The sequence below is a fragment of the Nerophis lumbriciformis genome, linkage group LG25 (genome assembly GCF_033978685.3).
Source record: "Nerophis lumbriciformis linkage group LG25, RoL_Nlum_v2.1, whole genome shotgun sequence".
NCBI classification, from domain to species: domain Eukaryota; kingdom Metazoa; phylum Chordata; class Actinopteri; order Syngnathiformes; family Syngnathidae; genus Nerophis; species Nerophis lumbriciformis.
Window position 1 is genome coordinate 34,865,427 of NC_084572.2, and position 23,876 is coordinate 34,889,302.

Consider the following 23,876-nt stretch of genomic DNA (forward strand, 5'->3'; position numbering starts at 1 on the left):
GCGGGCTCTGGTCTTTTGACGTCCCCTCAGGTGCGCGTGGTTCTGATGAAGACGGAAGATGTGTGCAGCGTCGCCTTCAGGGACCGACACACGCAGGAAGTGACGCTGGCGGCGGGGGCGTCCAAGGTGGTGCCCTACACCATCATGCCCCTGGCGGTGGGCAGGCTCCCCATCGAGGTGATGGTGGTGGCCCGTGACTTGATGGGCGGAGACCGCGTCCAGAAGCTCCTGCGCGTGGTGGTGAGTTGATGGCGGCGGCTTCGATGCATCCCAATGTCTCAAAATATGCCGACTAAGCATTCTCGTGTCGGACACAAACAGATGGATGGAGTCCAGAAGACCAAAGTCCAAAGTGCCGTCCTGAACCCGTCTGCTGAAGGAGGTGTGGGCGACCAGTGGACTTTAACCCAGGAGTGCCCGCCCCACCTTCTTAAATAGTAGGACGGGCACCCCTGGGGGTCGGGGTGTGTGTGTGTGTGGGGGGGGGGGGGGCGTGAGAGGCAATTGCGTGAAATAGTCTTTTGTGTTAGCAAAGAATTGTCCTGACCCATACAGATAAGAAACTAATACTAACTTTTTTTTGGGGGGGGGCGTGAAAAAAGGTATGTCCCTTAGGCTTGAGAGGCAATAACGTGTATCTTGACATATACAGGTAAATAAACATTTATTTCAGGGATGTATGAAAAATTATGTCCTATAGAAAAATGTAACTGGGGCTGTACTTGGAAGGGGGGGGCGTGAGAGGCAATAGCATAACGGCGTCTTTAGTGCTTGTAAAGAACTATGTAGACACATACAGATAAAAAAATTAACAATAACTTCGGGGGGGTGTGAATCAAATTCTACTCCATGGGGGGGCGTGAGGTGTCGTGTAAGGGGGCGTGAGAGGTAATAGCGTAATGGCATCTTTAGTGTTCGTAAAGAATATTCCTGACATGAACCGACTAATGAAAACAAATATTAAGTTAAGGAGATCGTGAACACTAATTGGCCCCTTGGGGGGGGGGGCGTGAAAGAAAATGGTTAAGAATCACTGATATAATGTAACATTGTAATTACCCGAGGAACATATAACCAGAAAAACATTTTGCTTGCCGTGATATGTGCGCGGGGGGGCGTGAGAAGCAATAGCGTAATAGCGTATATCTTGACATGTTCAGGAAAATAAACATTTACTTCAGGGAGGTGTGTTGAGGCGTGAAATAGTCTTTTGTGTTAGCAAAGAATTGTCCTGACCCATACAGATAAGAAACTAATACTAACTTTTTTTTGGGGGGGGGGGGGGGGGGGCGTGAAAAAAGGTATGTCCCTTAGGCTTGAGAGGCAATAACGTGTATCTTGACATATACAGGTAAATAAACATTTATTTCAGGGATGTATGAAAAATTATGTCCTATAGAAAAATGTAACTGGGGCTGTACTTGGAAGGGGGGGGGGGCGTGAGAGGCAATAGCATAACGGCGTCTTTAGTGCTTGTAAAGAACTATGTAGACACATACAGATAAAAAAATTAACAATAACTTCGGGGGGGTGTGAATCAAATTCTACTCCATGGGGGGGCGTGAGGTGTCGTGTAAGGGGGCGTGAGAGGTAATAGCGTAATGGCATCTTTAGTGTTCGTAAAGAATATTCCTGACATGAACCGACTAATGAAAACAAATATTAAGTTAAGGAGATCGTGAACACTAATTGGCCCCTTGGGGGGGGCGTGAAAGAAAATGGTTAAGAATCACTGATATAATGTAACATTGTAATTACCCGAGGAACATATAACCAGAAAAACATTTTGCTTGCCGTGATATGTGCGCGGGGGGGGGGGGGCGTGAGAAGCAATAGCGTAATAGCGTATATCTTGACATGTTCAGGAAAATAAACATTTACTTCAGGGAGGTGTGTTTGAGGTAACTTGGAAGGGGGGGCGTGAGGGGCAATAGCATAATGGTGTCTTTAGTGCTCGAAAAGAACTATGTAGACACATACAGATAAAAAAAATTAAACAATAACTTCGAGGGATGGGAAACAAATACTACTCCTTGGGGGGGCATGAGAGGCAATAACGTAATGGCATCTTTAGTGTTTGTAAAGAATATACACATACAGATTAATAAAAACAAATATTAAGTTACAGGGGGTGCCGGAGCCTATCTCAGCTGCATTCGGGGGGGGCGTGAAATTTTTTTGGCCCCTTAGGGGGGCGTGAGAGAAAATTATGAGGAATCACTGATATAATGTAACATTGTTATTACCCGAGGAACATATAACCAGAAAAGCATTTTGCTTGCCGTGATATGTGCGGGGGTGGGGGCGTGAGAAGCAATAGCGTAATAGCGTATATCTCGACATATACAGGAAAATAAACATTTACTTCAGGGAGATGTGTTTGAGGTAACTTGGAAGGGGGGGTGTGAGGGGCAATAGCATAATGGCGTCTTTAGTGCTCGAAAAGAGCTATGTAGACACATACAGATAAAAAAAATTAAACAATAACTTCGAGGGATGGGAAACAAATACTACTCCTTGGGGGGGCGTGAGAGGCAATAACGTAATGGCATCTTTAGTGTTCGTAAAGAATATACACATACAGATTAATAAAAACAAATATTAAGTTACCGGGGGTGCCGGAGCCTATCTCAGCTGCATTCGGGGGGGGCGTGAAATTTTTTGGGCCCCTTAGGGGGGCGTGAGAGAAAATTATGAGGAATCACTGATATAATGTAACATTGTTATTACCCGAGGAACATATAACCAGGGGGGTGAGAGGTAATAGCGTGATGGCATCGAACTATCTTGACACCTGCAGATAACAAAATAAACATTCACTTAAGGGGGGTGTGAAAAAAAATGATGTCCCCAAGGGGGGGCGTGACAGAGAATAATTAAGAACCACTGCTCCACAGAAAAGCAGACAGTCCATGTGGGCAAGGTGGAACTGGAGGGCGTGGTACCGAACTCGGTGCCGGAAACCTTCATCAACGTCAGAGGTCAGACATCGGCGATGGTGGGATGAAAAGAGAGGATTGTTCTGGACTCCTGTTTCCCTCTCCCAGGGAACGTGTTGGCTGACAGCATCGACAACTCCATCAGCGACGACTCCCTGGCGTCCCTCATCCGGATGCCCGGCGGCTGCGTGGAGCAGAACCTGGCCACCATCACGCTGCCGCTCATTGCCACCCTCTATCTGGAACGCAGCGACGACTGGGAGAGCGTGGGCGTGTTGCGCAAGGTCGACGCGCTGAGATACATCAGGAGAGGTGAGCGACGAGGGATATGGAGGACGAGTGTTTGCTGGAAGGATGGATGAAGGGATACAATAGTGGATGAGGTCATCGTGTTTGAGACGTCTTCTTCGATCTTCCCAGGCTATGAAAACCAGCTGGCCTACAAAAAGACTGATGGCTCTTACCCCCCCTACAGGAGGGAAGGTGCAAGTACTTGGTAAGTACTTTAGCTGAACTTGTGTCAGTACTTGATTACTTTACTTGAAAGGCAAGAAGAAGGGCGCCTGGTGTCAAAACAGTGCCAATTTCTGCCAGCATAAACAACACTTCAAAATGGTCTCTTCACGCATTGTCTCTGCACTTATGGTCTCTGTGCATTGTAGCTTTGCCCGCATGGTCTCTCTGCCCGCATGGTCTCTCTGCCCGCATAGACTCTCTGTCTGCATGGTCTCTCTGCCCGCATAGACCCTCTGTCTGCATGGTCTCTCTGCCCGCATGGTCTCTCTGCCCGCATGGTCTCTCTGCCCGCATGGACTCTCTGCCCGCATGGTCTCTCTGCCCGCATGGTCTCTCTGCCCGCATGGTCTCTCTGCCCGCATAGACTCTCTGCCCGCATGGTCTCTCTGCCCGCATGGTCTCTCTGCCCGCATAGACTCTCTGCCCGCATGGTCTCTCTGCCCGCATGGTCTCTCTGCCCGCATAGACTCTCTGCCCGCATGGTCTCTCTGCCCGCATAGACTCTCTGCCCGCATGGTCCCTCTGCCCGCATGGTCCCTCTCCCCGTCTCTCTGCCCGCATGGTCCCTCTCCCCGTCTCTCTGCCCGCATGGTCCCTCTGCCCGTCTCTCTGCCCGCATGGTCCCTCTGCCCGTCTCTTTGCCCGCATGGTCCCTCTCCCCGTCTCTCTGCCCGCATGGTCCCTCTCCCCGTCTCTCTGCCCGCATGGTCCCTCTGCCCGTCTCTCTGCCCGCATGGTCCCTCTGCCCGTCTCTTTGCCCGCATGGTCCCTCTGCCCGTCTCTTTGCCCGCATGGTCCCTCTGCCCGTCTCTCTGCCCGCATGGTCCCTCTGCCCGTCTCTTTGCCCGCATGGTCCCTCTGCCCGTCTCTTTGCCCGCATGGTCCCTCTCCCCGTCTCTCCCCACATGGTCCCTCTGCCCGTCTCTCTGCCCGCATGGTCTCTCTGTCCGTCTCTCTGCCCGCATGGTCTCTTTGCCCACATGGTCTCTCTGCTCGTCTCTCTGCCCGCATGATCCCTCTCCCGTCTCTCTGCCCGCATGGTCTCTTTGCCCACATGGTCTCTCTGCTCGTCTCTCTGCCCGCATGGTCCCTCTGCTCGTCTCTCTGCCCGCATGATCCCTCTCCCGTCTCTCTGCCCGCATGGTCTCTTTGCCCACATGGTCTCTCTGCTCGTCTCTCTGCCCGCATGATCCCTCTCCCGTCTCTCTGCCTGCATGGTCTCTGCCTGCATGGTCTCTCTGCCCACATGGTCTATCTGCTCGTCTCTCTGCCCGCATGGTCTCTCTGCGCGCATGGTTTCTCTGCCCGCATGGTCTCTCTGCCCGCATAGACTCTCTGTCTGCATGGTCTCTCTGCCCGCATGGTCTCTCTGCCCGCATGGTCTCTCTGCCCACATGGTCTCTCTGCCCACATGGTCTCTCTGCCCGCATGGTCTCTCTGCCCACATGTCTCTCTGCCCGCATCGTCTCTCTGCCCACATGGTCTCTCTGCCCGCATGGTCCCTATGCCCGCATGGTCTCTCTGCCCACATAGTCTCTCTGCCCGTCTCTCTGCCCGCATGGTCTCTCTGCCCGCACGGTCTCTCTGCCCGCACGGTCTCTCTGCCCACACGGTCTCTCTGCACACACGGTCTCTCTGCCCGCATGGTCTCTCTGCCCACACGGTCTCTCTGCACACACGGTCTCTCTGCCCGCATGGTCTCTCTGCCCGCATGGTCTCTCTGCGCGCATGGTCCCTCTGCCCGCATGGTCTCTCTGCCCGCATGGTCTCTCTGCCTATCTGTCTCTCTGCCTGCACGGTCACTCTGCGCGCATGTTTTCTCTGCGCGTATGGTCTCTCTACCCACATTATCTCTCTGCCAGCGTGATCTCTCTGCTTCGCATGGTCACTCTGCCCATCTCTCTGCCCGCATAACCTCTCTGTGCGCATGGCCACTCTGCCTATCTCTCTGCCCGCATAATCTCTCCGCGCGCATGGTCTCTCTGCCCGCATGGTCTCTCTGAACGCATGGTCTCTCTGCCTGCATGGTCTCTCTGCCCGCATGGTCTCTTTGCACGTCTCTCTGCCCGCATAGCCTCTCTACACGCATGGTCTCCCTGTGCGCATGGTCTCTCTGCCCGCATAGCCTCTCTGCCCGAGTGGTCTCTCTGCCCGCATAGCCTCTCTGCCTGCATGGTCTCTCTGCCCGCATAGCCTCTCTGCAGTCATGGTCTCTCTGCCCGCGCACACAAAGACTCTGGTTGCGCTCACGGACTCTCTTTACACTCGCTCTTCGTTTCTTCGTTGTCTACATGTGTAGTGCTCCTCCCTAGTGGCACATATGGGCGGGACTTGAATACACGGTCCAGCAACCTCCTTTCTGATTGGTCACCCTAAATGCTCACTGTCTCCTGGTTACAAGTGCAGTATAATGGACTTATATTGCACTTATATCTCCCTTTGACTCAAGTCTAAGGGAGAATATGCCCAACAGATTTGGGAGAAAACGCCCACATTTAAGTGTTGCTCCACTCAAAGTGCGCATCTTGGATGAAGACGCGCACTGATAGACTTAAGTTCGAGGGGACCATGCTGTTCAGCCAGAATCTGCGCCGTTGCACACCTTTTTTCACTACAGCACATGGGATAGTTTGACCCAATGTGACCAAATCATTGTTTTTTATTTTAAGCACTTTACAAACGTGCCATTAGTTTGTGCGGTTTTATTTTATTTATTATTTTTATTCATTAGCATGTTAACTTTTGATGCCAGTTTTTTATTTAATTTCATATGTTTAAGCGTATACAATAGTGTATTTTAAAGTTTGCCGCGGTTTTTGAAGTACACTACCTTTCCTTATGTCATCATGCCAGCGTTTTATGCAAGTTTTTTAGCCAATTTTGTATGTTTAAACCTAAAAATCACAGATTTTGCTACTTCCTTGCGCCATCTTGGAAGTATGCTAACTTCTTCTATATTAGCATGCTGATGTTAGCATGTTAACGTTTTATGCTAGGATTTTTGCCTATTTCATTCGTATAAACCTAAAAATGATTGATTTTGATTCTTGGCGCTATCTACATTAACTTTTTCGAAGGCATCACGCTAACGTTAGCTTCCCAATGCTTTATGCTAGCATCTTTGCTAATTTGGTTTGTTTGAACCTAAAAATTATGTTTTTTGATACGCCGCGCCCTCACAGAATGTATGCTATCTTCTTTTGTATTAGTATGCTAACGTTAAGATGCTTATGTTTTATGTTAGCATTTTTGCCTTTTTCATTCGTATGAACCTAGAAATCACGGATTTTGATACTTGGCGCCATCTTGGAAGTATGCTAACTTATTTTATATTCACGTGCTAACGCTAGCATATCAACGATTTATGCTAGCATTTTTGCCTCTTTCAGTATAAACCTAAAACTCATCGATTTTGATACTAGAAGTATGTTAAATTTTTCCATGTCATCATGCTAATGTTAGCATACTAAAATTTTATGCCAATATCTTGCTAATTTTGTTCGTTTGAACCTAAAAATGATGCGTTTTAATACTTGGCGCCCTCATAGAAGTATGCTCTCTTCTTTTGCTAAGGTTAGCATGCTAATGTTTTATGTTAGCATTTTTACTGATTTCACTTGTATAAACCTAAAATTTATGGATTTGGATACTTGGCGCCATCTTGCAAGTATGCTAGTTGGTTCCGAGTTGGCTTTACGCTAGCTTTTTAGCTTCGATCAAGAGGTTGAGAGCAGAGTTGGCGGGCCAAGGGTGAAATTCACACAGGGAGTTTCTGACGTTTACTTGTTATTTGTATTGAATAAATTAGGCCCACATGTGCGGAGCCTCTTCCGATCTAATCCAAGTGTATGTGCGCGCCTGCAGGATCACGGCGTACGTAGTGAAGGTCTTCTCCATGGCTCACTCCATCATCGGCGTGGACACCCAGCAAGTCTGTGAGCCGCTCAACTTCCTGGTGGGCAACAAGCAGAGGCTTCCCAAGGGTTACTTCGTGGAGGACAACCCCGTGTACAGCACAACCATGACCGTGAGACGCACTCGCCCTCGCCTGGACAGAAAGCGCTGGCGTCGGCGTGAACGTTTTACTTCTTCGTCCGCCAGGGCGGAGTACACGGCAGGGACGGCGAGGTCACGCTGACGGCTTTCGTCCTCATCGCGCTGGCGGAGGCGGAGCAGGCGGGAATCCGATGCAGCGGTCAAAAACTGGAGGTGACTCGTTCAACCGGGCAGTTCTCCTGTTGCTATGGCGATGATCTCACACGTCTGCCCCCTACAGACGTCCATTGGTAGGACAGTAGAATACCTGAGGAAGGCCCTGATGAGGTCGGGCATGAGGCCCTACACGGTGGCCATCGCCTCCTACGCGCTGGCCTTGGTGGGGAAAGGACCGGCCTTTGACCCTACAAGACATCTCAGGGCGTCACGTCAAGGTACCTTCATATTCATACTTCTTTACTTTCAGTTTCAGGATTTGAAAACCTCTTGAATTTCCTACATAGCATTTGAAGAACTTTTTTTTGTAGTCTGTGGAACGCTCTCCCTGACCACCTGAGGGCACCACAGACTGTGGATGCTTTTAATGGGGCGGTATAGCTCGGTTGGTAGAGTGGCCGTGCCAGCAACTTGAGGGTTGCAGGTTCAATCCCCGCTTCCGCCATCCTAGTCGCTGCCGCTGTGTCCTTGGGCAAGACACTTTACCCACCTGCTCCCAGTGCCACCCACACTGGTTTAAATGTAACTTAGATATTGGGTTTCACTATGTAAAGCGCTTTGAGTCATTAGAGAAAAAGCGCTATATAAATATAATTCACTTCACACTTAATAAAGGCTTAAAAACCCTTCTTTTTAAAAAAAGCCTTTTTATAGATATATGCATACTAGTTCTAGCTATTGGCTGTTCTAGTTTTTATTTTTATTATCTTTTTATTATTATTATTTTTTTTAATACACTGTAGCACTTTGAGGTTGTTTGCTCAATGTAAAGTGTTATTATTATTATTATTATGTATTTATTTGAAATCTGTAGCATTTTAATTCAATTCCATACTAATTATTTATTATTTCCCATGCATGGGAGTTTGCCCAACCAGTCTACATGTGCTTTGTGGACTTGGAGAAGGCATTCGATCGTGTCCCTCGGGAAGTCCTGTGGGGAGTGCTCAGAGAGTATGGGGTTTCGGACTGTCTGATTGTGGCGGTCCGCTCCCTGTATGATCAGTGCCAGAGCTTGGTTCGCATTGCCGGCAGTAAGTCGGACACGTTTCCGGTGAGGGTTGGACTCCGCCAAGGCTGCCCTTTGTCACCGATTCTGTTCATAACTTTTATGGACAGAATTTCTAGGCGCAGTCAAGACGTTGAGGGGATCCGGTTTGGTGGCTGCAGGATTAGGTCTCTGCTTTTTGCAGATGATTTGGTCCTGATGGCTTCATCTGGCCAGGATCTTCAGCTCTCACTGGATCGGTTCGCAGCTGAGCGTGAAGCGACTGGGATGAGAATCAGCACCTCCAAGTCCGAGTCCATGGTTCTCGCCCGGAAAAGGGTGGAGTGCCATCTCCGGGTTGGGGAGGAGATCTTGCCCCAAGTGGAGGAGTTCAAGTACCTCGGAGTCTTGTTCACGAGTGAGGGAAGAGTGGATCGTGAGATCGACAGGCGGATCGGTGCGGCGTCTTCAGTAATGCGGACGCTGTATCGATCTGTTGTGGTGAAGAAGGAGCTGAGCCGGAAGGCAAAGCTCTCAATTTACCGGTCGATCTACGTTCCCATCCTCACCTATGGTCATGAGCTTTGGGTCATGACCGAAAGGACAAGATCACGGGTACAAGCGGCCGAAATGAGTTTCCTCCGCCGGGTGGCGGGGCTCTCCCTTAGAGATAGGGTGAGAAGCTATGCCATCCGGGGGGAGCTCAAAGTAAAGCCGCTGCTCCTCCACATCGAGAGGAGCCAGATGAGGTGGTTCGGGCATCTGGTCAGGATGCCACCCGAGCGCCTCCCTAAGGAGGTGTTTAGGGCACGTCCGACCGGTAGGAGGCCACGAGGAAGACCCAGGACACGTTGGGAAGACTATGTCTCCCGGCTGGCCTGGGAACGCCTCGGGATCCCCCGGGAGGAGCTGGACGAAGTGGCTGGGGAGAGGGAAGTCTGGGCTTCCCTGCTTAGGCTGCTGCCCCCGCGACCCGACCTCGGATAAGCGGAAGAAGATGGATGGATGGATGGATGGATATTTATTATTTTTAATATTTGCAGACAAGAGACAGGTAAGGGGAACCTCAACTTACGAACCTACCGTATTTCCCGGACTATAGAGTATTTAAGCTACACCCACTACATTTTTAAAGAAAAACGGTTTTCCCGTTTATTAGCCGCACCGGACTATAACCCGCTACTTTTTTCCTACACTTGGAACCCTGCGGCTTATAACACGCTACGGCTAATTAATGGATTTTTCTTCGGTGACGGCCGGCCATAATATAAATCATAGAAAAATAAATAAAAAAACAGGCAAAGACACTGAGTGGGGGGGTTATTGTTTGTGCTATGGCGCCACCTTTTGGACCAGTTCGCGACATTGCCTTTCAGTTTAGACTGAGCTATGAACCTACCGGAAGTACAGTTGCCATTAGGTCTTTTATCCGTCTATAGCTTTTCTACTCGTGTGGATCCTTCATTCGTCACTCCAAGCAACGTTTGTAAGTTTTACAATATAACTAAAACAATTCTTACTCACTAAACCGTCCCATGTGTGATGTCTGTAGGAGTGGTTTAATCCATATTTGTACGTTAAATATGAGCTAATATGCTAACACCTTTACGAGTGCTATTGTTAGTATTATTACCTTACAATGGCGTTCTTTTTGTATTGTTTCACCTTTGTACGTTCATCAGAAAATTCACCAAAAGGTCACCGTTATTACTTGCTTGTGTAATTCAAATTAACTTCAGAAAGTCCCCAATATTTGGACACAAATGCAATTTTATCGTCAGAAACAAGGAGGAAAATTGTTATGTTTTATTTAATGCATGTTATTTATTTGTTCAAAACCATTAAAGTCCAGTCTTTTATGTTTACAATTTTGTTTTATTATAATATCATTTGTTTTTGTAATTTTAATTGAATTATTTATGTGTTTATTTTTTAATAATACATTGACCTGACCATTGACCATAACAATGATTAAAGAGCACGTAGATAGTGTGATTAATCTGAATATGTAAATGATTAATGTGATTAATCACATGAGTTAACTCGTTATTTTTGCCAGCTGTGTTTGAGGCTCCACACCACTGCTGTTGTTTGAATAAAATCGTGGTATTAAACTTCACACTGACATCCTGGTAACCATGACAACAAAATGTTAGGTGGTGTAACTGAGGCCTCTGCTGCCCCCGCAGGCAGCCACTGGCCTGACAGGCAGAACCAGTTGTTCAGCTTGGAGGCCACAGGTTACGCCCTGCTGGCATTGGTCAAGTTGGGTCACATGACTGAAGCAAAGGAAGCCTTCAAGTGGCTCAACAGTCAGAGGAGGATTGGAGGAGGCTTCGGTTCTACTCAGGTGCCAACTTGTCCTGCTTTCTTTCTTGCTGTGTGTGTGTGGAGGGGTCGCTTTTGGTGGAAATTAAACATGTCGTCTTCTTCTTCTTCTGACTCTTTCTTTTTTCTTCTTCTTCTTCTTCTGACTCTTTCTTTTTTTTTCTTCTTCTTCTGACTCTTTTTCTAATCGCTCTTCTTTTTTCCTTCTTTTTCTTTTTATTTCTAACTTTTCCTCTTCTTCTGACTCTACTTCTGGCTTTTCTTCTTCTGACTCTTCTTCTTCTGGCTTTTCTTCTTCTGACTCTTTTTCTTACTGTTTTTCGGACTCTTCTTCTTCTGGCTCTTCTCCTTCTGAGTCTTCTTCTTCTGCCTCTTTTTTCGACTCTTTTTCTGTCTCTTCTTCTTCTTCTTCTGCCTCTTTTTCCGACTTTTTCTGACTCTTCTTCTTCTGCCTCTTTTTCTGACTTTTCTTCTTCTGGCTCTTCTTTTTTTCTTCTTCTTCTTCTGACTCTTTTTCTTCTCGCTCTTCTTTTTTCCTTCTTTTTCTTTTTATTTCTAACTTTTCCTCTTTTTCTGACCCTTTGTCTGGCTTTTCTTCTTCTGACTCTTTTTCTTACTATTTTTCGGACCCTTCTTCTTCTTCTGGCTCTTCTTCTGAGTCTTCTTCTTCTGCCTCTTTTTCCGACTCTTTTTCTGACTCTTCTTCTTCTTCTGCCTCTTTTTCCGACTTTTTCTGACTCTTCTTCTTCTTCTTCTGCTTCTTTTTCTGACTTTTCTTCTTCTGGCTCTTCTTTTTCTGACTTTTTCTTTTTCTGTCTCTTATTCTTCTGTCTCTTCTTCTTCTGACTCTTCTTCTTCTTCTGGCTCTTCTTCTTCTGACTCTGTTTCTGACTCTTCTTCTTCTGACTCTTCTTCTTCTGACTCTTCTTCTTCCAACTCTTTTTCTGTCTCTTGTTCTTCTGGCTTTTCTTCTTCTGACTCTTCTTTGTCTTCTTCTGACTCTTGTCTTCTTCTGGCTCTTCTTCTGTCTTCTGATTCTTCTTTTTTCTAACTTTTTTTCTTCTTTTTCTGGCTCTTTTTATTCTTCTTCTAACTCTTTTTCTTTGTCTTCTGACCCTTCTTTTTTTCCTTTTTCCTTCTTCTGACTCTTCTTCTAACTCTTCCTCTTCTTCTGACTGTTCTTTTTTCTTTTTCTGCTGACTCTTCTGACTTTTTTTCTGGGTCTTCTTTTCACTCTTCTTTTTCTTTTTCTTCTTCTTCTTCTTCTTCTTCTTCTTCTGGCTCTTCTTCTGACTCTGTTTCTGACTTTTTTCTGACTCTTCTTCTTCTTTGTCTTCTTCTGGCTCTTCTTCTGGCTTTTCTTCTTCTGACTCTTGTCTTCTTCTTTGTCTTCTGATTCTTCTATTTTCTGGCTTTTTTTCTTCTTTTTCTGGCTCTTCTTTTCTTCTAACTCTTTTTATTTGTCTTCTGACTCTTCTTTTTTTTTTTCCTTTTTCCTTCTTCGGACTCTTCTTCTAACTCTTCCTCTTCTTCTGATTTTTTTCTTTTCTTTTTCTTCTGACTCTTCTTCTGACTTTTCTTCTGGGTCTTTTTTTCACTCTTCTTTTGACTCTTGTTTTTCTTCTGACTTGTCTTCTTCTTCTTCTTCTTCCTCCTCTTCTTGTCACTCTTCTTCTGACGCTTCTTCTTTTTTTCCCCTTTTTCTTCTGACTCTTCTGAACATTCTTCTGGCTCGTCTTTTTATTCTGACTCTTCTTCTTTTTCCTTGTCCTCCTCTCAGTCCACCATGGTGGTGCTGCAGGCGCTGTCGGAGTACTTATTCAACACTCCTTCCGCTAACGAGCTGGATCTGGACGTGGACGTCAGGATAACGGGCCGCCGGGACATCCGCTATCACTTCAACCCCAGGACCGCCTACGCCGCTCAGTCGTCCCGCGTGAGAAATGTCGTCCGACGCTAACGTTCTGGTCTGCGTCTCTCTGACTCCTGACTCCTGGTCTTCCTCTCGGCAGCTGCCCGCTCACCTGGACCTGACTGTGGAGGCCACAGGGACCGGACAGGGAATACTGGAGGTGGGACCACCGAGGATGATGATGATGATGGCGACTGAAGCCCTGACTTCCTGTCACATGACCCCCCGCAGGTGGTGACCTACTACAACCAGCTGCACGAGGTGGATGAGAAGATTCCCTGCAAGAACTTTGAGCTCAGCGTCGCCATCGAGGAGGCCAGCGGTGAGTGTCTGCACCTTTATCCAGATTTGCACCAAGCACTCATGTCCTTCCCCTCGTTGTTGCGTCATCTTGCACACACACACACACAATAAAGAAAGATACGCTAATATAATTATTTCAGATCTTATTTCACAAAAATGTCATATTTAATTAAAATTTTAATGAACAATTTCACATATTTTTTTTATTTGGATTTGTTTTCAATGACTTATTTCCAATGTAACAATATTTTACTAATTCAGTAAATTGGCTTTATTTAGCAAATTTATTTAAATTCCAAACAATTAATTCATATTTAAATTACCAATTTAATTGTTTTATTTTCAATTAATTAATATATTCATTATTTCTTTAATCAACTTTATTTTCAATATCTTATAAAAATGTTGGTGAACTATTTCACATTTGACTTATTTAGTTAATTTATGCTCCACTTATTTAAAATTGAATTAATTGATTCCAATTTTAATTACCAATTTAATTGCTTTATTTTCAATTACATATGCTAAATATGATTTAATTCATATTTTCATTATTTATTTAATTAACTTCATTTCTAATTACTTATGTAGAATATTAAGTTAAAGTTAACTAATTCACATTTTACTTATTTAAATAATTGCCTTTATTTTTGCACCACTTATTTCAAATGTAATCAATTCATTCCTATTTAAACGACCAATTGAAATGCTTTATTTTAACGTACCTATTAAAATGCAGGTGAGTTATTAAGTTTGTATTTACAAATGACTTTCCTATTTCAAATGTTAATAAGTTAAGTCATATTTTAGTTACTTATTTTGCATTGCTTATTTTAAATGTCAATAGATTAATTCCCATTTTAATTTCTAATTTAATTGCTTTATTATAAATGACTTAATTCAAATGTCATTATTTTTTTTTTTTATTATAAATGACTTAATTCAAATGCTCCTCTCTGAGCTGCCACCTTAACGTGGTAGAGGAGTTTGCGTGTCCCAATGATCCTAGGAGCTATGTTGTCCGGGGGCTTCCATGCCCCCTGGTAGGGTCTCCCAAGACAAACAGGTCCTAGGTGAGGGATCAGACAAAGAGCAGCTCGAAGACTTCTATGGAAATGCAAGAACCGAGACTCAGATTTCCCTCGCCCGGACGCGGGTCACCGGGGCCCCCCTCCGGAGCCAGGCCCGGAGTTGGGGCACGATGGCGAGCGCCTGGTGGCCGGGCCTGTCCCCATGGGGCCCGGCCGGGCACAGCCCGAAGAGGCAACGTGGGTCCCCCCTCCAATGGGCTCACCACCCATAGCAGGGGCCATAGAGGTCGGGTGCAATGTGAGCTGGGCGGTAGCCGAAGGCAGGGCACTTGGCGGTCCGATCCTCGGCTACAGAAGCTAGCTCTTGGGACGTGGAACGTCACCTCGCTGGGGGGGAAGGAGCCTGAGCTAGTGCGCGAGGCAGAGAAGTTCCGGTTGGATATAGTTGGACTCACCTCGACGCACAGCAAGGGCTCTGGAACCAGTTTTCTCGAGAGGGGCTGGACTCTCTTCCACTCTGGCGTTGCCAGCAGTGAGAGGCGACGGGCTGGGGTGGCAATTCTTGTTGCCCCCCGGCTCAGAGCCTGCATGTTGGAGTTCAACCCGGTGGACGAGAGGGTAGCTTCCCTCCGCCTTCGGGTGGGGGGACGGGTCCTGACTGTTGTTTGCGCTTACGCGCCAAACAGCAGCTCAGAGTACCCACCCTTTTTGGATTCACTCGAGGGAGTACTTGAGAGTGCTCCCCCGGGTGATTCCCTCGTTCTACTGGGGGACTTCAACGCTCATGTTGGCAACGACAGTGAAACCTGGAGAGGCGTGATTGGGAAGAATGGCCGCCCGGATCTGAACCCAAGTGGTGTTTTGTTATTGGACTTTTGTGCCCGTCACGGATTGTCCATAACGAACACCATGTTCAAGCATAAGGGTGTCCATATGTGCACTTGGCACCAGGACACCCTAGGCCGCAGTTCTATGATCGACTTTGTAGTTGTGTCATCGGATTTGCGGCCTCATGTTTTGGACACTCGGGTGAAGAGAGGGGCGGAGCTTTCTACCGATCACCACCTGGTGGTGAGTTGGCTGCGATGGTGGGGGAGGATGCCGGACAGACCTGGCAGGCCCAAACGCATTGTGAGGGTTTGCTGGGAACGTCTGGCAGAGTCTCCTGTCAGAGAGAGTTTCAATTCCCACCTCCGGAAGAACTTTGAACATGTCACGAGGGAGGTGCTGGACATTGAGTCCGAGTGGACCATGTTCCGCACCTCTATTGTCGAGGCGGCTGATTGGAGCTGTGGCCGCAAGGTAGTTGGTGCCTGTCGTGGCGGTAATCCTAGAACCCGTTGGTGGACACCGGCGGTGAGGGATGCCGTCAAGCTGAAGAAGGAGTCCTATCGGGTTCTTTTGGCTCATGGGACTCCTGAGGCAGCGGACAGGTACCGACAGGCCAAGCGGTGTGCGGCTTCAGCGGTCGCGGAGGCAAAAACTCGGACATGGGAGGAGTTCGGGGAAGCCATGGAAAACGACTTCCGGACGGCTTCGAAGCGATTCTGGACCACCATCCACCGCCTCAGGAAGGGGAAGCAGTGCACTACCAACACCGTGTATGGTGCGGATGGTGTTCTGCTGACCTCGACTGCGGAAGTTGTGGATCGGTGGAGGGAATACTTCGAAGACCTCCTCAATCCCACCAACACGTCTTCCTATGAGGAAGCAGTGCCTGAGGAATCTGTGGTGGGCTCTCCTATTTCTGGGGCTGAGGTTGCTGAGGTAGTTAAAAAGCTCCTCGGTGGCAAGGCCCCGGGGGTGGATGAGATCCGCCCGGAGTTCCTTAAGGCTCTGGATGCTGTAGGGCTGTCTTGGTTGACAAGACTCTGCAGCATCGCGTGGACATCGGGGGCAGTACCTCTGGATTGGCAGACCGGGGTGGTGGTTCCTCTCTTTAAAAAGGGGAACCGGAGGGTGTGTTCTAACTATCGTGGGATCACACTCCTCAGCCTTCCCGGTAAGGTCTATTCAGGTGTACTGGAGAGGAGGCTACGCCGGATAGTCGAACCTCGGATTCAGGAGGAACAGTGTGGTTTTCGTCCTGGTCGTGGAACTGTGGACCAGCTCTATACTCTCAGCAGGGTCCTTGAGGGTGCATGGGAGTTTGCCCAACCAGTCTACATGTGCTTTGTGGACTTGGAGAAGGCATTCGACCGTGTCCCTCGGGAAGTCCTGTGGGGAGTGCTCAGAGAGTATGGGGTTTCGGACTGTCTGATTGTGGCGGTCCGCTCCCTGTATGATCAGTGTCAGAGCTTGGTTCGCATTGCCGGCAGTAAGTCGGACACGTTTCCGGTGAGGGTTGGACTCCGCCAAGGCTGCCCTTTGTCACCGATTCTGTTCATAACTTTTATGGACAGAATTGCTAGGCGCAGTCAAGGCGTTGAGGGGATCCGGTTTGGTGGCTGCAGGATTAGGTCTCTGCTTTTTGCAGATGATTTGGTCCTGATGGCTTCATCTGGCCAGGATCTTCAGCTCTCACTGGATCGGTTCGCAGCTGAGTGTGAAGCGACTGGGATGAGAATCAGCACCTCCAAGTCCGAGTCCATGGTTCTCGCCCGGAAAAGGGTGGAGTGCCATCTTCGGGTTGGGGAGGAGATCTTGCCCCAAGTGGAGGAGTTCAAGTACCTCGGAGTCTTGTTCACGAGTGAGGGAAGAGTGGATCGTGAGATCGACAGGCGGATCGGTGCGGCGTCTTCAGTAATGCGGACGCTGTATCGATCCGTTGTGGTGAAGAAGGAGCTGAGCCGGAAGGCAAAGCTCTCAATTTACCGGTCGATCTACGTTCCCATCCTCACCTATGGTCATGAGCTTTGGGTTATGACCGAAAGGACAAGATCACGGGTACAAGCGGCCGAAATGAGTTTCCTCCGCCGGGTGGCGGGGCTCTCCCTTAGAGATACGGTGAGAAGCTCTGTCATCCGGGGGGAGCTCAAAGTAAAGCCGCTGCTCCTCCGCATGGAGAGGAGCCAGATGAGGTGGTTCGGGCATCTGGTCAGGATGCCACCCGAGCGCCTCCCTAAGGAGGTGTTTAGGGCATGTCCGACCGGTAGGAGGCCACGAGGAAGACCCAGGACACGTTGGGAAGACTATGTCTCCCGGCTGGCCTGGGAACGCCTCGGGATCCCCCGGGAGGAGCTGGACGAAGTGGCTGGGGAGAGGGAAGTCTGGGCTTCCCTGCTTAGGCTGCTGCCCCCGCGACCCGACCTCGGATAAGCGGAAGAAGATGGATGGATGGATGGATTCAAATGTAAGTAAATTAACTCATGATTTCAGTATTTACACAATAGGCTCGATTTTCAATTACTTTACTTTTCTTTACTTGGACTAATATTTTATTTACTTAGTTAATTGTTTTTGTTTTTCCAATTACTTATTTATAAAAATAAGTCAATTGATTCAAATTTAACTACCGATTTAATTGATTTCCTATTCCTTAATATTGTAGTCGTTAGTAAACGAGTTCCTATTTTAATTTAGTTAAACGGCTTTATTTTCCATCAGTTATTTCAAATTTCGCCCTGCGATGAGGTGGCGACTTGTCCAGGGTGTACCCCGCCTTCCGCCCGAATGCAGCTGAGATAGGCTCCAGCATCCCCCGTGACCCCGAAAGGGACAAGCGGTAGAAAAATGAATGGATGGATATTTCAAATTTCAATAAATTAATCCCTGTTTTATTTGCTAATTCATCCACCTTTCCATCCATTGTCTACCGCTTGTCCCTTTGTAATTTAATTATTTTATTTTCAATTATTATTATCACAGTTTAATTATTTATTTTAATTTTATTTTCCTTCTTTCAAATGTGATTGAATTAATTCACATTTGAATCTCCAATTTAATTAGAATGATCTTTAATAATGGATTCATTTTGTGTCACTTATTTCAATTTCCAATAATCAAGTCCATATTCTCAAATCAATGAAATTGTCATTTTATTTTGAAATGAAAACTTCGGAATCGTTCCCTTCTTGTTGAGTTCTTTTGTTTCTGGTGGCTCGGCACGCTCGTGCTGCTTGTCGCTAGGCGGAACTCACCGGGCCACAGCGGTATGACGTCACAATGATGTCATCCGTGTCTAAAAGTATCATGTCCTGCTGCAGAGACGCCTCCAGCAGACGTGGAGAAGTCCTACCGGATGGTCATCAAAGTGAGGCGAGTGACCCTCAGCACTCTCTGCAGTTTAGTAAAAAATAAATGAAATAAAAATAAACATCCCTGGCCACTCATTGGTAAGAAAACAGCATGAAATATTCCTTTTTCTCCACAGGGCTTTAGGACCCAGCGACGTGCGGATGGTGGTGCTGGACGTCAGCATGCCCACGGGCTTCACCCCGGAGGACTCCGACCTGGACCTGGTAGAGGACTAGGACACGTCTGAGAGTCAGACCTGGTTCTGATGGTGCTTCTTGTGTGGCAGCTCTCCAACTCAGTGGACCGCTACATCAGCAACTTCAAGATGGTGGACAACCTCAGCGACAGAGGCTCTCTCATCCTGCACCTGTTCAAGGTAACCGTGACAACCGCCGCCCTCACCTGCCCCTCCCCAACTCACCTGGCGTCTGGTGCAGGTGTCGCACAAGGAGCCTGAGATCCTGGTCTTCAGGCTGCAGCAGAACTTCAAAGTGGGCCTCCTGCAGCCCTCCTCCGTCACCGCATACCAGTACTACAACCCTGGTGTGTGTGTGTGTCTGTCAGCGATCAACACACTGCTTGTCCAGCATCAAGACTTGTGGTGTTGTTCTTGTTTTGTGTTGTTGTACTGTTGATGTTGTGTTGTTGTTATGTTAATGTTGTGTTGTTGATGCTGTGTTGTTGTTCTGTTGATGTTGTGTTGTTGTTATGTTAATGTTGTTCTGTGGATGTTGTGTTGTTATGTTAATGTTGTGTTGTTGATGCTGTGTTGTTGTTCTGTTGATGCTGTGTTGCAGTTCTGTTGATGTTGGGTTGTTGTTATGTTAATGTTGTGTTGTTGTTATGTTAATGTTGTGTTGTTGATGCTGTGTTGTTGTTGTTCTGTTGATGCTGTGTTGTTGTTGTTCTGTTGATGCTGTTTGTTCTGTTGATGCTGTGTTGTTCTGTTGATGTTGTGTTGTTGTTATGTTAATGTTGTGTTGCTGTTCTGTTGATGTTGTGTTGTTGTTATGTTAATGTTGTGTTGCTGTTATGTTAATTTTGTGTTGTTGATGCTGTGTTGTTGTTCTGTTGATGTTGTGTTGTTGTTATGTTAATGTTGTGTTGATGCTGTGTTGTTGTTCTGTTGATGTTGTGTTGTTGATGCTGTGTTGTTGTTCTGTTGATGTTGTGTTGTTTTGTTAATGTTGTGTTGTTGTTCTGTTGATGTTGTGTTGTTGTTATGTTAATGTTGTGTTGTTGTTCTGTGGATGTTGTGTTGTTATGTTAATGTTGTGTTGTTGTTATGTTAATGTTGTGTTGTTGATGCTGTGTTGTTCTGTTGATGCTGTGTTGCAGTTCTGTTGATGTTGGGTTGTTATGTTAATGTTGTGTTGTTGTTATGTTAATGTTGTGTTGTTGATGCTGTGTTGTTGTTCTGTTGATGCTGTTTGTTCTGTTGATGCTGTGTTGTTCTGTTGATGTTGTGTTGTTGTTATGTTAATGTTGTGTTTCTGTTATGTTAATGTTGTGTTGTTGTTCTGTTGATGTTGTGTTGTTATGTTAATGTTGTGTTGATGCTGTGTTGTTGTTCTGTTGATGCTGTGTTGTTGTAATGTTGATGTTGTGTTGTTATTATGTAAATGTTGCGTTGTTGATGCTGTGTTGTTGTTCTGTTGATGTTGTGTTGTTGTTATGTTAATGTTGTGTTGTTGTTATGTTGATCTTATGTTAATGTTGTGTTGTTGATGCTGTGTTGTTCTGTTGATGCTGTGTTGTTCTGTTGATGTTGTGTTGTTGTTATGTTAATGTTGTGTTGTTGATACTGTGTTGTTCTGTTCATGTTGTGTTGTGTTGTTGATGCTGTGTTGTTCTGTTGATGCTATGTTGTTGTGCTGTTGATGTTATGTTGATGCTGTGTTTTTGTTCTGTTGATGCTGTGTTGTTGTTGTTCTGTTGATATTGTGTTGTTGTTCTGTTAATGTTGTGTTGTTGATGTTGTGTTGTTCTGTTGATGCTGTGTTGTTGTTCTGTTGATGTTGTGTTCTGTTGATGTTGTGTGGTTGTTCTGTTGATGTTGTGTTGTTCTGTTAATGTTGTGGTGTTGATGCTGTGTTGTTGTTCTGTTGATGTTGTGTTGTTGATGCTGTATTGTTGTTCTGTTGATGTTGTGTTGTTGTTCTGTTGTTGTGTTGGTTTTCCTTTTTATGTTGTGTTGTTGTTCTCTTGTTGTGTTGGTATTCTGTTGATGTTGTGTTGTTGTTCTGTTGATGTTGTGTATTTGTTTAGTTGTTGTTCTGTTGATGTTGTGGTTGAGTTGTTGTTCAGTTGATTTAGTGTTGTTCTATTGACGCTGTGTTGGTGTTCTGTTAATGTTGTGTTGTTGATGTTGTGTTGTTTTGTTGATGTTGTGTTGATGTTCTGTTGTTGTGTTGGTTTTCCTTTTGATGTTGTGTAGTTGTTGTGTTGTTGTTCTGTTAAAGCTGTGTATTTGTTGAGTTGTTGTTCTGTTGATGTTGTGTTTGTGTTCTGTTAATGTTGTGTTGTTGATGCTGTTTTGTTGTTCTGTTTATGTTGTTGTTGTTCTGTTGATGTTGTGTTGATGTTCTGTTGTTGTGTTGGTTTTCCTTTTGATGTTGTGTTGTTGTTCTGTTGTTGTGTTGGTATTCTGTTGATGTTGTGTTGTTGTTCTTTTGATGCTGTGTATTTGTTGAGTTGTTGTTCTGTTGATGTTGTGTTTGTGTTCTGTTAATGTTGTGTTGTTGATGCTGTGTTGTTCTTCTGTTGATGTTGTGTTGTTGTTCTGTTGATGTTGTGTTTCTGTTTTGTTAATGTTGTGTTGTTGATGCTGTGTTGTTTTTCTGTTGCTGTGTTTGTGTTTTGTTAATGTTGTGTTGTTGATGCAGTGGTGTTGTTCTGTTGATATGGTGTTGTTCTGTTGATGTTGTGTTGTTGATGCAGTGTTGTTGTTCTGTTGAAGCTATGTTGTTCTGTTGATGTTGTGTTGGTGTTCCGTTGATGTTGTGTTGTTGATGCAGTGTTGTTGTTCTGTTGGTGTTTTGTTAATGTCGTGTTGTTCTGTTGATGTTGGTGTGTTGTTGTTATTGTTATGTTGGTGTTGTGCTGTTTTGTTGTTGTTTTGTCTCTTGTTGATGTGTTTTGGTGTTTTTGTGTTATTGTTGCTGTTGTTTTTGTTTTGTTGTGTTGTTGTTTTTTGTTGTTGTGTTGTTGTTTTTGTTGTGTTTTTGTGTTGTTATTGTTGTGTTGTTGTTTTTGTGGTGTTGTTGTTGACATTGTTGTGTTGTTGTTGTTGTTGTCAGACCATCGCTGCAGTAAGACGTACACGCCCAGGCAACACCGAGACGACCTGACTCACATCTGCAAGGATAACGTGTGCCGCTGCACTCATGGTACATCAAACACAGCGATTGACACTCTTTGACTGCAAACTAAACGGGTTTGATTTAATGAAACATGTGTGACTTTGAAATAATAATCATGACTGAAACTAAACAGTCTAAACGTGATTTTTAAACAAAACTTGTTTGAATTAAACTAAATTTGTTTGATCTCAACTAAACACTTTTGATTTGTAACTAAACAGGTATGAATAAATTTAACATGTTTGACTTAATGTTTGATTTTAAAATAAACAGGTATGACCTAAACTAAACGTGTCTATCTTTCAATTAATGTTGTTTGATTTTATACTTAACGGGTATGATTAAAACTAAAAGTGTTTGACTTCAAACTTAACGTGTTTTGTTTTATACTAAAAGTGTTTGACTTCATACTAAACGGGTATGACCCAAACTAGAAATGTTTAATTTTAAAATAAACTGGTATGACTTAAACTAAACAGTCTAAAAGTATTTGACTTTATACTAAACATGTTGGATTTTAAGCTAAAATGTTTGATTTTAAACTAAACAGGTATGACCTAAACTAAACGTGTTTAGCTTTCAACTAATGTTGTTTGATTTTATACTTAACGGGTATGATTAAAACTAAAAGTGTTTGACTTCAAACTTAACGTGTTTTGTTTTATACTAAAAGTGTTTGACTTCATACTAAACGGGTATGACTCAAACTAAAAATGTTTCATTTTAAAATAAACAGGTATGACTTAAACTAAACAGTCTAAAAGTTTGACTTTATACTAAACGGGTATGACCCAAACTAAAAATGTTTAATTTTAAAATAAACTGGTATGACTTAAACTAAACAGTCTAAAAGTGTTTGACTTTAAACGAAACATGTTGGATTTTAAGCTAAAATGTTTGATTTTAAACTAAACAGGTATGACCTAAACTAAACGTGTTTATCTTTCAACTAATGTTGTTTGATTTTATACTTAACGGGTATGATTAAAACTAAAAGTGTTTGACTTCAAACTTAACGTGTTTTGTTTTATACTAAAAGTGTTTGACTTCATACTAAACGGGTATGACTCAAACTAAAAATGTTTAATTTTAAAATAAACAGGTATGACTTAAACTAAACGGTCTAAAAGTTTGACTTTATACTAAACGGGTATGACCCAAACTAAAAATTTTTAATTTTAAAATAAACTGGTATGACTTAAATTAAACAGTCTAAAAGTGTTTGACTTTAAACGAAACATGTTGGATTTTAAGCTAAAATGTTTGATTTTAAACTAAACAGGTATGATCTAAACTAAACGTGTTTATCTTTCAACTAATGTTGTTTGATTTTATACTTAACGGGTATGATTAAAACTAAAAGTGTTTGACTTCAAACTTAACGTGTTTTGTTTTATACTAAAAGTGTTTGACTTCATACTAAACGGGTATGACTCAAACTAAAAATGTTTCATTTTAAAATAAACAGGTATGACTTAAACTAAACGGTCTGAAAGTGTTTGACTTTATACTAAACGGGTATGACCCAAACTAAAAAATTTTCATTTTAAAATAAACAGGTATGACTTAAACTAAACAGTCTAAAAGTGTTTGACTTTAAACGAAACATGTTGGATTTTAAGCTAAAATGTTTGATTTTAAACTAAACAGGTATGACCTAAACTAAACGTGTTTAGCTTTCAACTAATGTTGTTTGATTTTATACTTAACGGGTATGATTAAAACTAAAAGTGTTTGACTTCAAACTTAACGTGTTTTGTTTTATACTAAAAGTGTTTGACTTCATACTAAACGGGTATGACTCAAACTAAAAATGTTTCATTTTAAAATAAACAGGTATGACTTAAACTAAACGGTCTGAAAGTGTTTGACTTTATACTAAACGGGTATGACCCAAACTAAAAATGTTTCATTTTAAAATAAACAGGTATGACTTAAACTAAACGGTCTAAAAGTTTGACTTTATACTAAACGGGTATGACCCGAACTAAAAATGTTTAATTTTAAAATAAACTGGTATGACTTAAACTAAACAGTCTAAAAGTGTTTCACTTTAAACGAAACATGTTGGATTTTAAGCTAAAATGTTTGATTTTAAACTAAACAGGT

General features: G+C 44.5%; 1 protein-coding gene across 1 annotated transcript in view; it reads left to right on the forward strand.

Annotated features, from left to right (window-relative positions):
* The window catches only part of c3b.2 (complement component c3b, tandem duplicate 2), a 68,596-nt gene that overhangs the window by 39,211 nt on the left and 5,509 nt on the right, over nucleotides 1–23,876 (forward strand). Inside the window, exons 20-36 of the mRNA XM_061984264.1 lie at nucleotides 31–240; nucleotides 322–382; nucleotides 2,898–2,981; nucleotides 3,048–3,251; nucleotides 3,360–3,435; nucleotides 7,320–7,482; nucleotides 7,557–7,664; nucleotides 7,732–7,885; nucleotides 10,845–11,005; nucleotides 12,764–12,919; nucleotides 12,996–13,055; nucleotides 13,127–13,217; nucleotides 18,375–18,426; nucleotides 18,542–18,629; nucleotides 18,692–18,781; nucleotides 18,843–18,948; nucleotides 21,705–21,794. Coding sequence (XP_061840248.1) covers nucleotides 31–240; nucleotides 322–382; nucleotides 2,898–2,981; nucleotides 3,048–3,251; nucleotides 3,360–3,435; nucleotides 7,320–7,482; nucleotides 7,557–7,664; nucleotides 7,732–7,885; nucleotides 10,845–11,005; nucleotides 12,764–12,919; nucleotides 12,996–13,055; nucleotides 13,127–13,217; nucleotides 18,375–18,426; nucleotides 18,542–18,629; nucleotides 18,692–18,781; nucleotides 18,843–18,948; nucleotides 21,705–21,794 — 1,954 coding nt within the window. The remainder of the gene's footprint in view (nucleotides 1–30; nucleotides 241–321; nucleotides 383–2,897; nucleotides 2,982–3,047; nucleotides 3,252–3,359; nucleotides 3,436–7,319; nucleotides 7,483–7,556; nucleotides 7,665–7,731; nucleotides 7,886–10,844; nucleotides 11,006–12,763; nucleotides 12,920–12,995; nucleotides 13,056–13,126; nucleotides 13,218–18,374; nucleotides 18,427–18,541; nucleotides 18,630–18,691; nucleotides 18,782–18,842; nucleotides 18,949–21,704; nucleotides 21,795–23,876) is intronic.